Source organism: Ranitomeya imitator, chromosome 2 (assembly GCF_032444005.1).
Source record: "Ranitomeya imitator isolate aRanImi1 chromosome 2, aRanImi1.pri, whole genome shotgun sequence".
Classification (NCBI taxonomy): Eukaryota; Metazoa; Chordata; class Amphibia; order Anura; family Dendrobatidae; genus Ranitomeya; species Ranitomeya imitator.
Window position 1 is genome coordinate 335,479,283 of NC_091283.1, and position 14,379 is coordinate 335,493,661.

General features: G+C 43.8%; 1 protein-coding gene across 2 annotated transcripts in view; it reads right to left on the reverse strand.

The window, feature by feature from the left end:
* Positions 1-14,379, reverse strand: part of LOC138663610 (oocyte zinc finger protein XlCOF6-like) — a 100,733-nt gene that overhangs the window by 70,526 nt on the left and 15,828 nt on the right. For both annotated transcript variants that reach the window (XM_069749879.1, XM_069749880.1), the window contains 5 exons: positions 12,430-12,579; positions 12,121-12,300; positions 11,925-12,048; positions 11,744-11,841; positions 11,455-11,545 (listed from right to left, as the gene is read on the reverse strand). In XM_069749879.1, the coding sequence (XP_069605980.1) occupies positions 11,455-11,545; positions 11,744-11,841; positions 11,925-12,048; positions 12,121-12,300; positions 12,430-12,507 (571 nt within the window). In that variant the 5' untranslated portion in view covers positions 12,508-12,579. The remainder of the gene's footprint in view (positions 1-11,454; positions 11,546-11,743; positions 11,842-11,924; positions 12,049-12,120; positions 12,301-12,429; positions 12,580-14,379) is intronic.

The window sequence follows — 14,379 nt, forward strand, 5'->3', positions numbered from 1 at the left end:
CATATGTGGGGGTAAACCACTGTTTGGGCGCATGGCAGAGCTCGGAAGGAAAGGAGCGTCATTAGACTTTTCAATGCAAAATTGACAGGAATTGAGATGGGACGCCATGTTGCGTTTGGAGAGCCCCTCATGTGCCTAAACATTGAAACCCCCCACAAGTGACACCATTTTGGAAAGTAGACACCCTAAGGAACTTATCTAGATGTGTGGTGACCACTTTGACCCACCAATTGCTTCACAGAAGTTTATAATGCAGAGCCGTAAAAATAAAAAATCATATTTTTTCACAAAAATGATCTTTTCGCCCCCAATTTTTTATTTTCCCAAGAGTAAGAGAAGAAATTGGACCACAAAAATTGTTGTCCAATTTGTCCTGAGTACGCTGATACCCCATATATGGGTGTAAACCATTGTTTGGGCGTATGGCAGAGCTCGGAAGGGAAGGAGCGCCATTTTACTTTTCAATGCAAAAATGACTGGAATCGAGATGGGATGCCGTGTTGCGTTTGGAGAGCCCCTGATGTGCCTAAACATTGAAATCCCCACAAGTGACACCATTTTGGAAAGTAGACCCCTTAAGGAACTTATCTAGATGAGTGGTGAGCACTTTGACCCAACAAGTGCTTCACAGAAGTTTATAATGCAGAGCCGTAAAAATAAAAAATCATATTTTTTCACAAAAATGATCTTTTCGCCCCCAATTTTTTATTTTCCCAAGGGTAAGAGAAGAAATTAGACCACAAAAGTGACACCATTTTGGAAACTAGACCACCTAAGGAACTTATCTAGATGTGTTTTGAGAGCTTTGAACCCCCAAGTGTTTCACTACAGTTTATAACGCAGAGCCGTGAAAATAATTTTTTTTTTTTTTCGCAAAAATTATTTTTTAGCCCCCAGTTTTGTATTTTCACAAGGGTAACAGAATAAATTGGACCCCAAAAGTTGTCCAATTTGTCCTGAGTACGCTGATACCCCATATGTGGGGGGGAACCACTGTTTGGGCGCATGGCAGAGCTCGGAAGGGAAGGAGCGCCATTTGGAATGCAGACTTAGATGGATTGGTCTGCAGGAGTCACGTTGCATTTGCAGAGCCCCTGATGTACCCAAACAGTACAAAACCCCCACAAGTGACCCCATATTAGAAACTAGACCTCCCAAGGAACTTATCTAGATGTGTTGTGAGAACTTTGAACCCCTAAGTGTTTCACTACAGTTTACAACGCAGAGCCGTGAAAATAAAAAATCCTTTTTTTTTTCCCACAAAAATGATTTTTAGCCCCCCAAATTTTTATTTTCCCAAGGATAACAAGAGAACTTGGACCCAAAAAGTTGTTGTCCAATTTGTCTCGAGTACGCCGATACCCCATATGTTGGGGTAAACCCCTGTTTGGGCGCACGGGAGAGCTCAGAAGGGAAGGAGCACTGTTTTACTTTTTCAATGCAGAATTGGCTGGAATTGAGATCGGATGCCATGTCGCGTTTGGAGAGCCCCTGATGTGCCTATACAGTGGAAACCCCCCAATTATAACTGAAACCCTAATCCAAACACACCCCTAACCCTAATCCCAACAGTAACCCTAACCACACACCTAACCCTGACACACCCCTAATTCTAATCCCAACCCTAATCCCAACCGTAAATGTAATCCAAACCCTAACCCTAATGGGAAAATGGAAATAAATACATTTTTTTAAATTTTATTATTTTTCCCTAAGGCTAGGTTCACATTGCGTTAGGGAAATCCGTTTAGCGCTAGCGGATTGTGCTAACGCAATGTCTTTTTAGGTGTCGCGTTTAGTGGTCGTGTTAACGTCCCCGCTCTGGAAGATCGGGGATCGGACCTCGGGCGCGCCGCGGACGCTGCTTGCAGCGTCCGAGGCGCACCACAAAAGAACGGCACCTTGCTAGCGCGAGCCGAAAATGGCACGCTCTAGCGATGCGCTACACCCGAAAATCACATTGCTGTCAATGGGTGTGCTAACGGACCCGTTGCACGGCGTTAATTGTGACATTTTCGCCGTGCAACGCTGTCCGTTAGCGTTAACCCATTAACGCAATGTGAACCTAGCCTAACTAAGGGGGTGATGAAGGGGGTTTGATTTACTTTTATAGCGTTTTTATATCGAATTTTTATGATTGGCAGCCGTCACACACTAAAAGACGCTTTTTATAGCAAAAAAGTTTTTGCGTCTCCACATTTTGAGACCTATAATTTTTCCATATTTTGGTCCACAGAGTCATGTGAGGTCTTGTTTTCTGCGGGACGAGTTGACGTTTTTATTGGTTACATTTTCGGACACGTGACAGTTTTTGATCGCTTTTTATTCCGATTTTTTGTGAGGCAGAATGACCAAAAACCAGCTATTCATGAATTTCTTTTGGGGGAGGCGTTTATACCGTTCCGCGTTTGGTAAAATAGATGAAGCAGTTTTATTCTTCGGGTCAGTACGATTACAGCGATACCTCATTTATATCATTTTTTTTATGTTTTGGCGCTTTTATACGATAAAAGCTATTTTATAGAAAAAATAATTATTTTGGCATCGCTTTATTCTCAGGACTATAACTTTTTTATTTTTTTGGTTATGATGCTATATGGCGGCTCGTTTTTTGCGGGACAAGATGACGTTTTCAGAGGTACCATGGTTATTTATATCTGTCTTTTTGATCGCGTGTTATTCCACTTTTTGTTCAGCGTTATGATAATAAAGCGTTGTTTTTTGGCTCGTTTTTTTTTTTCTTACGGTGTTCACTGAAGGGGTTAACTAGTGGGCCAGTTTTATAGGTTGGGTCGTTACGGATGCGGCGATACTAAATATGTGTACTTTTATTGGTTTTTTTTTTTTAGATAAAGAAATGTATTTATGGGAATAAAAATTTTTTTCTTCTTTATTTAGGAATTTATTTTATTTATTTATTTATTTATTTTTTTACACGTGTGGAAATTTTTTTTTTTACTTTTTCACTTTGTCCCAGGGGGGGACATCACAGATCACCGATCTGACAGTGTGCACAGCACTCTGTTAGATCGGTGATCTGACATACAGCCGGGCAGGATTAGAGCTGCAGCTGCAGCCTGATCCTGACCCGGAAGTGCTCCCTGCAGGACCCGGATGCAGCCCCGCAGCCATTTTGGATCCGGGGCCTGCAGGGAGAAGTACATCACCGTGTACCGATCGTCTCAGGGAAGCCCGCAGGGAGCCCCCTCCCTGCGCGATGCTTCCCTGCACCGCCGGCACACCGCGATCATCTTTGATCGCAGTGTGCCGGGGGTTAATGTGCCGGGAGCGGTCCGTGACCGCTCCTGGCACATAGTGCCGGATGTCAGCTGCGATAGGCAGCTGACACCCAGCCGCGATCGGCCGCGCTCCCCCAGTGAGCGCGGCCGATCGCATATGACGTACTATCCCGTCACTGGGAATTAAGTCCCAGGGCACCTCGACGGGATAGTACGTCATATGGGATTAAGGGGTTAAAATAGTCAGGGCCAGTGTCCTATATTTACACCAGTAAATACTTTGCGCCAAATTACTAGGTCTGAAACTCAGCAGAGGAGCCCACCCCTGTACCTAAGTATGCCACCCTTTTGTGTTTTGGTTTTGTTGTATTGCAAGACATTAACATCTATTTATTTTTTGTGAGTACTGTCAGACACTCATTACAATCGGCCTCCGCTGACAACACCAATGCTGCCTGTGTACCCCTGCAAGATAATTCCAAGTGTCTACAGCCTATTTTTGTTATGTTATGCCTACTAAGCCTGTCTGCGGTCCATTATAGAAATTGTCCTTCACTGACCAGACCACTGCTGCCCGTGTACCCCTGGAACCTATTTTAAATTGCATAGAGCATCCTTTTTTTTTCTTTTTTTTTTTAATTTTTATTTTCAAATTTTCAAAATACATGAACAAAAAAAAAAAAAAAAACTAGGACACATGAATCTGAGACATACTGTTACAGACTGCTGAATAGGATAAATTGTACCATACAGATGAATCAGACTGAGCATATTGTTCACCGGAGGTGTCCATTGCTTTGGGTATTTGCATAAAATTCCGGCGGCGAAGTTAGGTCACAAAGTCCGAGTCATGCAACCCCAAAAAAAACAATAGAAAAAAAAGAAAAGAAAAAGAAACATACAAAAACACAAGAACAGAGAACAACAAAAACCATAAAAGGGGAAGGGGGGAGGGGGGGAGGGGGATGGGATGTAACGAAGGAGATGAAGTGGTCAAGTAGAACTTCCTGAATAACAAGTCCTTCATCTAAGAAGGACGGGTATAAGAAGACCATAAACCAGCAAGAAATAATCAGGTAGTTTCGACCAACTGGGAAAGAGTGCTAGAGAGAATATCAAATAATTTCAAGATAACCAGGTGAATGAGCAGTGCCCGGGCCCATCACAGTGCAATGTTAATAAACATGGTGAAATCGCAGGAGAACAAACTTGTGTAGCTAAGAAGAATAGCTAGTGGAAGGCAATGAAGTAGAGTTAGATGACATTTGCCATGGTAACCATGTCCGAAAGAATTTATCGTGTGAATGAGAATCCCAGCTGGACAACTCCTCCATCCTACAGATGTCCTGGACTTTTTTGGTCCATTCATCAATATGAGGGGGGGGGGGGGGGGGGTCGTTTGTCTCCAGTGTAAGGAGATCAAGTGTTTGGCTGCGGCTATTAGGAGAGGGAGAAGGTCATGTTTTTTCGCCTTGTATGACTTCATGGGAAGCGACAATAGTACTTCTTGGGGTGTTAGGTTTTGTGTTATTAAGCCAATTTGGCGGAGTCGGTTGAAGACATCTTTCCAGAATTTAGTGATAATTGGGCATGACCAGAATATGTGTGATAACGAGCCCTTTGACCTCATACATCTCCAACAAAGAGGAGAGTCTGAGAGGCCCAGGTGATAGAGCGACTCGGGGGTTCTATACCATCTGGAAAGGACTTTAAAAGCATTCTCCTGTAACAGGACACATCTTGAGAACCCATGTGAGTGTCCTAGTACTTGTTCTGTTTCCCTACTGGAGAGAGATATGTTCAACTCAAACTCCCAAGAGGATATGTATAAGGGTTTAAATTTAGTATTAGGGGAGATTAGGTTATGGTATAGTTTAGATATTAATTTAGGGGGTGTGGGATTGAGTTTCAGTATAAGTTCCAACCAAAGCCAGTCTGGGTTGTTTTGGATGTTTGACTTGAGTTTAGCAGAATGTGCTGTACATGGTGTACTTGTATGAAATCTCGGGGTCGCTTCCTGGCGTCACAAGGCCAACTATTTGTACAGATGATTTGATTAGAAAGTAAGTGAGAAATTGGGAGGTTCGGCAAGGAATCCCAGAGGTCAAATGCATCTATGTATTTTGGTTCGATGAGCCAAGGCACGACCCCCAGAGGCATGTTATCCAAAAAGAGACAATGTGGCCAATTGCTTGGGATCAGCTTCCTCCTAATGGACAGTGTGTTGCTAGTTATTGCTTCTAGGGAATTTTGCGGGGGGACGGCTGAGGTCCAGAGGTATTTTCCAGCTCCACCTCCCAGTAATAAGAGTTCAAGGTTAGGGATTTTTTGGGAAAGTCCAGGTTTGACCAGATATATCCACCTGGCCAAATGGATTGCCCGGTAATAAGTCTCAAAATGAGGGAGTCCAAGGCCTCCTTTCTTTTTCGGTAGTGAGAGAATTTTGAATGGGAGTCTAGGTCTTTTGCCCCTCCAAACATACCCTTTGACTATTCTATTGATTGAGGTGAAAAAGGTCTTGGGAACAGGTATAGGAATCATGTTCATATGATAGAATATTTTTGGTAGGATGTATGATTTGATTATGTTTATCCTCCCAATCCATGAAATGTATGGTAAGTCATAGGCTTTAAGGAGTGTTTGGAGATTGTCCATAAGGGGTTCAAAATTGTGTTTGTAAAGAGTAGAGGGGTTTGCAGTAAGAAAGACACCTAGGTATTTCAATTTATCTGTGAGCCATTTGAAGGGGGTAGACTTTTTGAGATACAGGACTACCTCATCTGGCAATGAAACGTTCATGACTTCTGATTTGTGCATATTAACTTTGAAATTGGAGATGACCCCAAACTCGTCAAGAAGTTTCGAAATAGAGGGGAATGCAGTCTTAGGGTTTGAGATCAAGATCATAAGATCATCTGCGAAAGCAGCTGTTTTAAATTCTGTGTGTTCCACGGCTAGTCCCCTTATTGACTCTTCCTGTCTTATTCTCAGTATTAAAGTCTCCATAACTAACACAAAAAGAGTTGGGGAGAGAGGGCAGCCTTGCCTGGTCCTATTTCCTATCCCAAAAGGATCCGAAAGCAGCCCGTTGATTCTGACTAGCGGTTGGAGCTGAATACAGAGTCATGATGGCATCAATAAGAGGTTGTGGGAAGTCAAACTTCCGTAGAGTGCATACAATGTAGTGCCAACTTACTCTGTCAAAGGCCTTCTCGGCGTCAGTTCATAAGAGAGCCAACGGGGTTCCGGAGCGTCTGGCATGTGAGATGGCTAAAAGAATTTTTAATGTGTTGTCCTTCCCTTCACGACCTCTGACAAAACCCACTTGGTCAGGGTGTATCAGGGACTCAAGAACACTGTTAATCCTAGATGCAAGAATTTTAGCCCAAAGTTTTAGATCAGAGTTCAATAAAGATATTGGGCGATAGTTGCTGCATTGGCTACCATCTCTCCCGTCTTTGGGGATAACAGATATGTGTGCTTCTAAGGTCTGTTTGGTTGGGGGATTTCCTGCAAGAAAGGAGTTAAATAGGGAAGTCAGATGTGGGAGGAGTAGGTCCGAAAACTTTTTATAATATGACACTGGGAAGCCATCTGGACCAGGAGTTTTATTAGTTGCCATATTTTGTAAAGTGTCGCTAATTTCTTGACTGGTGACTTGAGACAGAAGGGCCGCATGGTCTTTGGGTTGAACCTTTGGGAGGGAAAGGGGGGCTAGGAATTCCTGGATCCTGTCTGTCTAGAGCATCCTTTTTTTAATTGTAGGCGTACTAAGTCTGCCTGCGGTCCATAATTGAAATTGTCCTCCACTGACCAGAGCAATGCTGCCTGTGTACCCCTGTAACCTTTTTTTTAAACTGTATGGAGCCAAATTTTGTGTTTAAGGCCTACTACCTGTGTGTCTGCGCCACTCAATACAGCTGTCCTCCTCTGAAAAAAGCTGAGCGTCAATAGTCTGGTTTTCAGACTATAGGAATTTGAAAACTGCATTGGGGCTACTACTTCGGTAGGGCCTACTAACGGTGTCTGCCGCTCCAAGGTGTTCTCCAGGTTGCCTCTCCATAGCTTCAATCTTCATGCTCGTGTTAAGTAGTTGTTGAAACAACACTACATTAGGCCTACAAGTTGGGTCTGGGTCGTAGAGACGGTGTCTGCCGCTCCAAGGTGTTCTCCAGGTTGCCACATAATCAAAGCTGCATAGAGCCTATTTTGTTATTTTACGCCTACTAAGTCTTTCTGCGGTCCCTCCTTCCAATTGTCCTCCACTGAGCACACCAATGCAGACCGTGTACCCATGTAACCTTTTTTAAAACCTGCGTCGAGCCAACTTTGTGGTGTAAGGCCTACTTGTAGTGTCTGGCTGCGCCACTCAATACAGCTGTCCTCTTTACAAAAAATGACCTACAATTATCTGGTTTTCAGCCTATCGGAATTTTAAAACTGCAGTGGGCCTACTAGTTAGGTTGGGGCCTTCTATCAGTGTCTGCCGCTCCTTGCTGTTCTCCTCCAGTGAACAAAGGTGTGCCGCCTGTTTACTACTGTTGCCAATTTTGAACTGCATTTAGACTACTTACTGATTTGGGCCTACTCTCTGTGTCAGCCTCTCATTCCAGTTGTCCTCCACTGAACAAAGCAATGCCCCCTGGTTAGTCCTGTTACCAATCTTGAACTGCATTTAGCCCACTTTATTCTTTGGGCCCATATCTGTTTCCCCCTCATCCTGCCCATTGCCCAGCCAGTGATAGATGAGTCTGCTGGTACATTGACCCATAACGCAACATTCCCCGTGCACGCTACACTGCAAGATTGTGACCCTGCAGAAAGTCAGGTTCCCCTTCCCGCATACCATACCACCTTACATGGGGACAAAGAGGAAGGTGCAGATGAAGGTGCAGGTTCCTTCATCAGGTGGGGGGAGGAATACTCGTTGGCGACGTCACTGGCACAGGGCCCCCTCATAGTACACAAAAGTGTCGCTGCCGGTGGGAGGCGCCCCCGCCGTGCAAACACACCGCCGTACTTTGAGGGGCCCTGTGCCAGTGCCCATGCCAACGAGTGGGCCCCCCCTGCTTGCTCAGGATCACAGCACTTGCAAAGTTGAAATACTTACCTCTCCCTGCTCCACTGCCGTGACGTGGTCCAGATTTCCTGGGCCCACTAAATACTTGAACCAGCCCTACCCCCCACAACTTTAGCCAAATGACCCCCAATTTCCAATGCCTTACTATTATTATAAGGTAAATTTAGATTGACAAGCTTCAGTAACAAGAATGTATGTTTTTTGCCATTAAAATGGGCACTGTAGGTGTTTTCCTGGCCTCCACTCACTGCCGACTATACTCCCCCATTGACTTGCATTGGGTTTCGTGTTTCGGCCGATCCCCGACTTTTCGCGATAATCGGCCGTTTCCACTCGACTCGACTTTTGAGATAGTCGGGTTTCGCGAAACCCGACTCGACTCTAAAAAAGGCAAGGTCGCTCAACCCCCAGTCACGGCACCAGGTGCTACAATTTGGGCTGGAGTGGATGAAACAGCTGACTTCAGGGCTTCCAAACGGTTATTCACTGTATGCTGATAGGACAGAATCTTTTCCTGCTGATTTCTCTGGCAAGGCATCTCTTGATATAATGCTGAATGCGAAGGGGCATTGGGATTAGCAGGATTCATGGCCTGAGCAAACTATTACACACGTGGAGTGGCTACTTGGTCTTCACTAGAGCTTCTTACAGTGGAGCTAGGCTTGTGCTGCAGGTAGTCGCCAGGTACCACTCCTGGGCATTCCCCGCTACTGCAGCAGCTGACCCAATGGGTCAGGATGGTAGTCAAGGACATGGATTCGGAGTCAATGGCAGTACAGGATGGGATACTAGTAGACCAGATATACATAGGATTCTGGCACACCAAGATGATGGACACTGATCCTTGTTCAAACCGTTCAGATTTTGGGACACTAGCCAGGAAGGACACTGGTCCTAGTTAAATCAACACAGGTTTCATATTTAGACAACACAAGAATCAGGAGCAGGTTATGGACCAGGGACCTGGCAACATACTACTTGCATGCATACACACACTAAGTAGAGAAAAAACAGGAGTTGCTAAGGCACTTCCCTACTGAGGAGGGTCCTTTACATACAGGTATTTCTCACAAAATTAGAATATCATCAAAAAGTTAATTTATTTCAGTTCTTGAATACAAAAAGTGAAACTCATATATAGAGTCTTAAACAGAGTGATCTATTTCAAGTGTTTATTTCTGTTAATGTTGAGGATTATGGCTTACAGCCAATGAATACCCAAAAGTCGTTATCTCAGTAAATTAAAATACTTTATAACACCAGCTTGAAAAATGATTTTAAAATCTGAAATGAATGTTCAGTAAATGTACTCAATACTTGGTCGGGGCTCATACTGCATCATTTACTGCATCAATGCGTTGTGGCATGGAGGCGATAAGGCTATGGCCCTTCTGAAGTGTTATGGAAGCCCAGGTTGCTTTGATAGCAGCCTTCTGCTTGTCTACATTGTTGGGTCTGGTATCTCTCATCTTCCTCTTGACAATACCCCATAGATTCTCTATGGAGTTAAGGTCAGGCGAGTTTGCTGACCAATCAAGCACAGTTATACTGTTGTTTGTAAACCAGGTATTGGAACTTTTGGCAGTGTGGAAAGGTGACAAATCCTGCAGGAGAATGAAATCTCCATCTCCAAAAAGGTTGTCGGCAGAGGGAAGCATGAAATGCTGCAAAATTTCCTGGTAGACGGCTGTGCTGACTTTGGTCTTGATAAAACACAGTGGACCTACACCAGCAGATGACATGGCTCCGCGAACCATCACTGATTGTGGAAACTTCACACTAGACCTCAAGCAGCTTGGATTGTGGCCTCTCAGTCTCCACTCTTCCTTCAGACTCTGGAACATTGATTTAAAAATGAAATGAAAAATTTACTTTCATCTGAAAACAACACCTTGGACCATTGAGCAACAGTCCAGTTCCTTTTCTCCTAGGCCCAGGTAAGACGCTTCTGGTGTTGTCTATTGGTCATGAGTAGCTTCACACAAGCAATGCGACACTTGTAGCCCATGTCTTGGATACGTCTGTGTGTGGTGGCTCTTGTAGCAATGACTCCAGAAGCAGTCCACTCCTTGTGAATCTCCCACAAATTTTGAATGGCTTTTCCTTAACAATCCTTTTAAGGCTGCGGTTATCCAAGTTGCTTGTGCACCTTTTTCTACCTCACTTTTTCCGTCCACTCAACTTTCCATTATTATGCTTGGATACAGCACTCTGTGAATAGCCAGCTTCTTTAGCAATGACCTTTTGTGGCTTTCACTCCTTGTGGAGTGTGTCAATGACCTTCTGGACATCTGTCAAATCAGCACTCTTCCCCATGAGTGTGGATCCTACTGAAACAGACAAAGGGACCTTTTTTAAATGCTTAGGACGCTTTTTCAGGTGTTTTTTGTTAATTATTCTAATTTACTGAGATAACGACTTTTGGGTTTTCATTGGCTGTAAGCCATAATCATCAACATTAACAAAAATAAACACTTGAAATAGATCACTCTGTTTGTAATGACTCTATACAATATAGGAGTTTCACTTTTTGTATTGAAGAACTGAACTTTTTGATGACATTCCAATTTTGTGAGAAGCACCTGTACCTGATGCCTACCAGATTTTGGCTGGAGGCATTCCCAAAGTGTGAACGCTGCCCCTTTAGGAATCAGAGCGGGTGTACACAGACCTAAAGAAGCAGGAAGGCACAACAAGGAACAGGTACACCGACAATTGGCTGGACATTGAGTATGTTGGCATCCCTGCCAGCAGGAGGGAGAAGGACCACACTGGGACGTCAGAATTGCAAATTTATAAAATGTAACAGCATCATTACCCTCCGATTTCTCTTACAGATGCATCATATTTTTCTTCAAGCGATTTTCTAACTTGTCAGCACATTCTATGTACGCGGTCATTTGGCTCTGTAGTTTACAGATCTGGGCAGGTAACGGTCAGTGTCTTCTAATTTATGTTGGTAGGTGGATTTCCCAGATTGTAAGCTCTATAGCAAACAACTTTCAATACCCAAAGTCATTTGAACACTTTTGGGTGGGGGAGAATATTGTGGTCTAGAGGCAAAATTGTGATCACATGACTGTGATACGGCTGAACTACTTCTTTACTTCTCTGCATTAAGTGGTTACTACTCACCTGGGTAGTCATGTGTTGGAGTCGCCTTTTCACACCGCTCATCACCCCTCACATATGTCTCTGTAGTATTAATGTGGGTCAGATCTTCACCCTGAAACAAATATTGTAAAACTCACAGACAGATGTAGGAGTCACATCCATGATCAGCTCTAATCCTGCCATCTCCACCGTTCTCATTACACAAGTATAAAACATATAATACTGGTGGATAAAACAAGACTGAGCACAAGACCTTCACAGCCGTCTACACATCATAGGGGAGATCTCATGACACTTTCTCTCCATCTACCTGATGATCCCGAGGAACATTGAGGTCTTCTTGTTTATAGTCCTGTGGAAGAAGAAGACGGGGACATCTCTCTGGTGTTGTCCTTTTACTGGATAGATCTGGAGGAAGCACATACAGGGACTGAATTCATTCTTTACATACAGATAATTATAGGCCACGTGTATTTAGTCTTATCTATTACCTGGTGATGTGAGGGGCTCGGGAAACTCCATCATGACGTCCTTGCACAGATCTTTGTGTCCTTTTAAATACTCCCACTCCTCCAAGGAAAAATAGACGGCGACATCCTGACACCTTATAGGAACCTGACAGATACAATGAAACAGTCATCCCCCGATCCTTCATAGCGTTACTGTATAATGTCCCAGCAATGTCACCTCTCCAGTCAGCAGCTCGATCATCTTGTAGGCGAGTTCTAGGATCTTCTGGTCACTGACGTCCTCATGTATCAGGGGGTGAGGTGGAGGCCCCATTATTGGGTTCAGGAGTCTTCCCCATCCCTCAGACACAGGGTCCTGACAGCGCTCACTAGAGGTCTTCTTCACCACTGTGTAATCCTGGTTATGGAGAGACACATTAATAAATCTCACTACAGACATTTCCAGAGTCCTCACCTCTCCAGTTCGGTCCATCTCTTATTCCCATAGATAAGAATGATGTAATGTGACGTCATCAGAATCTCTCACCTCTCCAGTAAGCCGGAAGAGGATCTCTAGGGTGAGGTGTAATATCCTCTCCGCCATCTTGTCTCTGTCCATATCCATCCTTGATGGGTAAATCAGGAAAATTCCCTTATATAAAAGATCTTCACTGAGAGGATCTGATATTGTAGAGACCTGAAGGAGAAGATGAGCCGATGTAATATCATAAAAATCCTGTGCAATAATACAATTACTCGAAATAATAAGGGAAACATATGAGGAGATTTATTATTTTACAGTAAATACAGGGTGGGCCATGTATATGGATAAACCTAAATAAAAAAGGATGTAAAACGTTTTCAGTAGTCTTCTCAAGGTTGGCACACCCTGTTGGTGGTATGTTGGCCCATTCTTCCATGCAGATCTCCTCTAGTGCAGTGACGTTTTGGTCCTGTCGCTGGGCAACACAGACTTTCAACTCCCTCCAAAGGTTTTCTAGGTGGTTGAGATCTGGAGACTGGCTAGGCCACTCCAGGACCTTCATATGCTTCTTACGAAGCCACTCCTTCATTGCCCTGGTGGTGTGCTTAGGATAATTATCATGCTGAAAGACCCATCCAGGTTTCATCTTCAATGCCCTTGCTGATGGAAGAAGGATTGCACTCAAAATCTCACGATACATGGCACCATTCATTCTTTCATGTACACGAATCAGACGTCCTGGTCCCTTTTCAGTGAAATAGCTCCAAAGCATGATGCTGCCACCAAAATGCATCACAGTAGGTATGGTGTTCTTTGGATGCAACTCAGGGTTCTGTCTCTTCCAAACACGACAAGTTTTGTTTCTACCAAACAGTTCTACTTTGGTTTCATCAGACCATATGACATTCTCCCAATACGTTTCTGGATAATCCAAATGCTCTCTAGCAAACTTCAGATGGGCCCGAACATGTACTGGCTTAAGCAGGGGGACACGTCTTGCACTGCAGGATCTGAGTCCCTGGCGGCGTAGTGTGTTACTGATGGTAGCCTTTGCTACGATGGAACCAGCTCTATGCAGGTCATTCACTAGGTCCCCCTGTGTGGTTCTGGGATCTTTGCTCACCGTTCTTGTGATCATTTGGACCCCACGGGGTGAGAGCTTGCGTGGAACCCCAGATCAAGGGAGATTATGAGTTTGTATGTCTTCCATTTTCATATTATTGCTCCCAGCTGATTTCATTACACCAATCTGCTTGCCTATTGCAGATTCAGACTTCCCAGCCTGGTGCAGGGCTAAAATTTTGTTTCTGGTGTCCTTCAACAGCTCTTTGGTCCCATAGTGGAGTTTGGAGTGTGACTGGTTGAGGTTGTGGACAGGTGTCTTTTATACTGATAACAAGTTGAAACAGGTGCCATTACCACAGGTAAGGAGTGGAGGACAGAGGAGCCTCTCAAAGAAGAAGTTACAGGTCTGTGAGAGCCAGAAATCTTGCATGTTTTTAGGTGACCAAATACAGAATTTCCACCATAATTTGCAAAATAAATCTTGCCAAATCAGACAAGTTCATTTTCTAGATTTGCTTTCTCATTAGGACTCTTATAGGTGTGGCTGACCTATGATGTAAATTACAGGTCTCTCTCATCTTGTTAAGTAACAGAACTTGCACAGTTGGCGGCTGACTAAATACTTTTTTTCCCTACTGTATATGAATGTTTCCCGTCTTTCCCACAATGTAATCTTCTATCACTTTAGATTTCATGTCTGAATCACACACAGAAGTTTGAGGCTTTTAGAAAAGATTTTTTGGAAGAACAACAAGACAGGAGATATTTCATGCTAATGTCTCCATGAACAGTGTTTTTTTCTGGATATAAATTTTTTTATATTTTGACGAAAGCTTCCATATATTACATGAAAAACACCCCCAAAAATAAGATTGAAGATGGCGGTACTGTAGGAACCATGAAGGGACATCATAAAGGAATAAAAAATGGGGATAAGTGAATATTTAC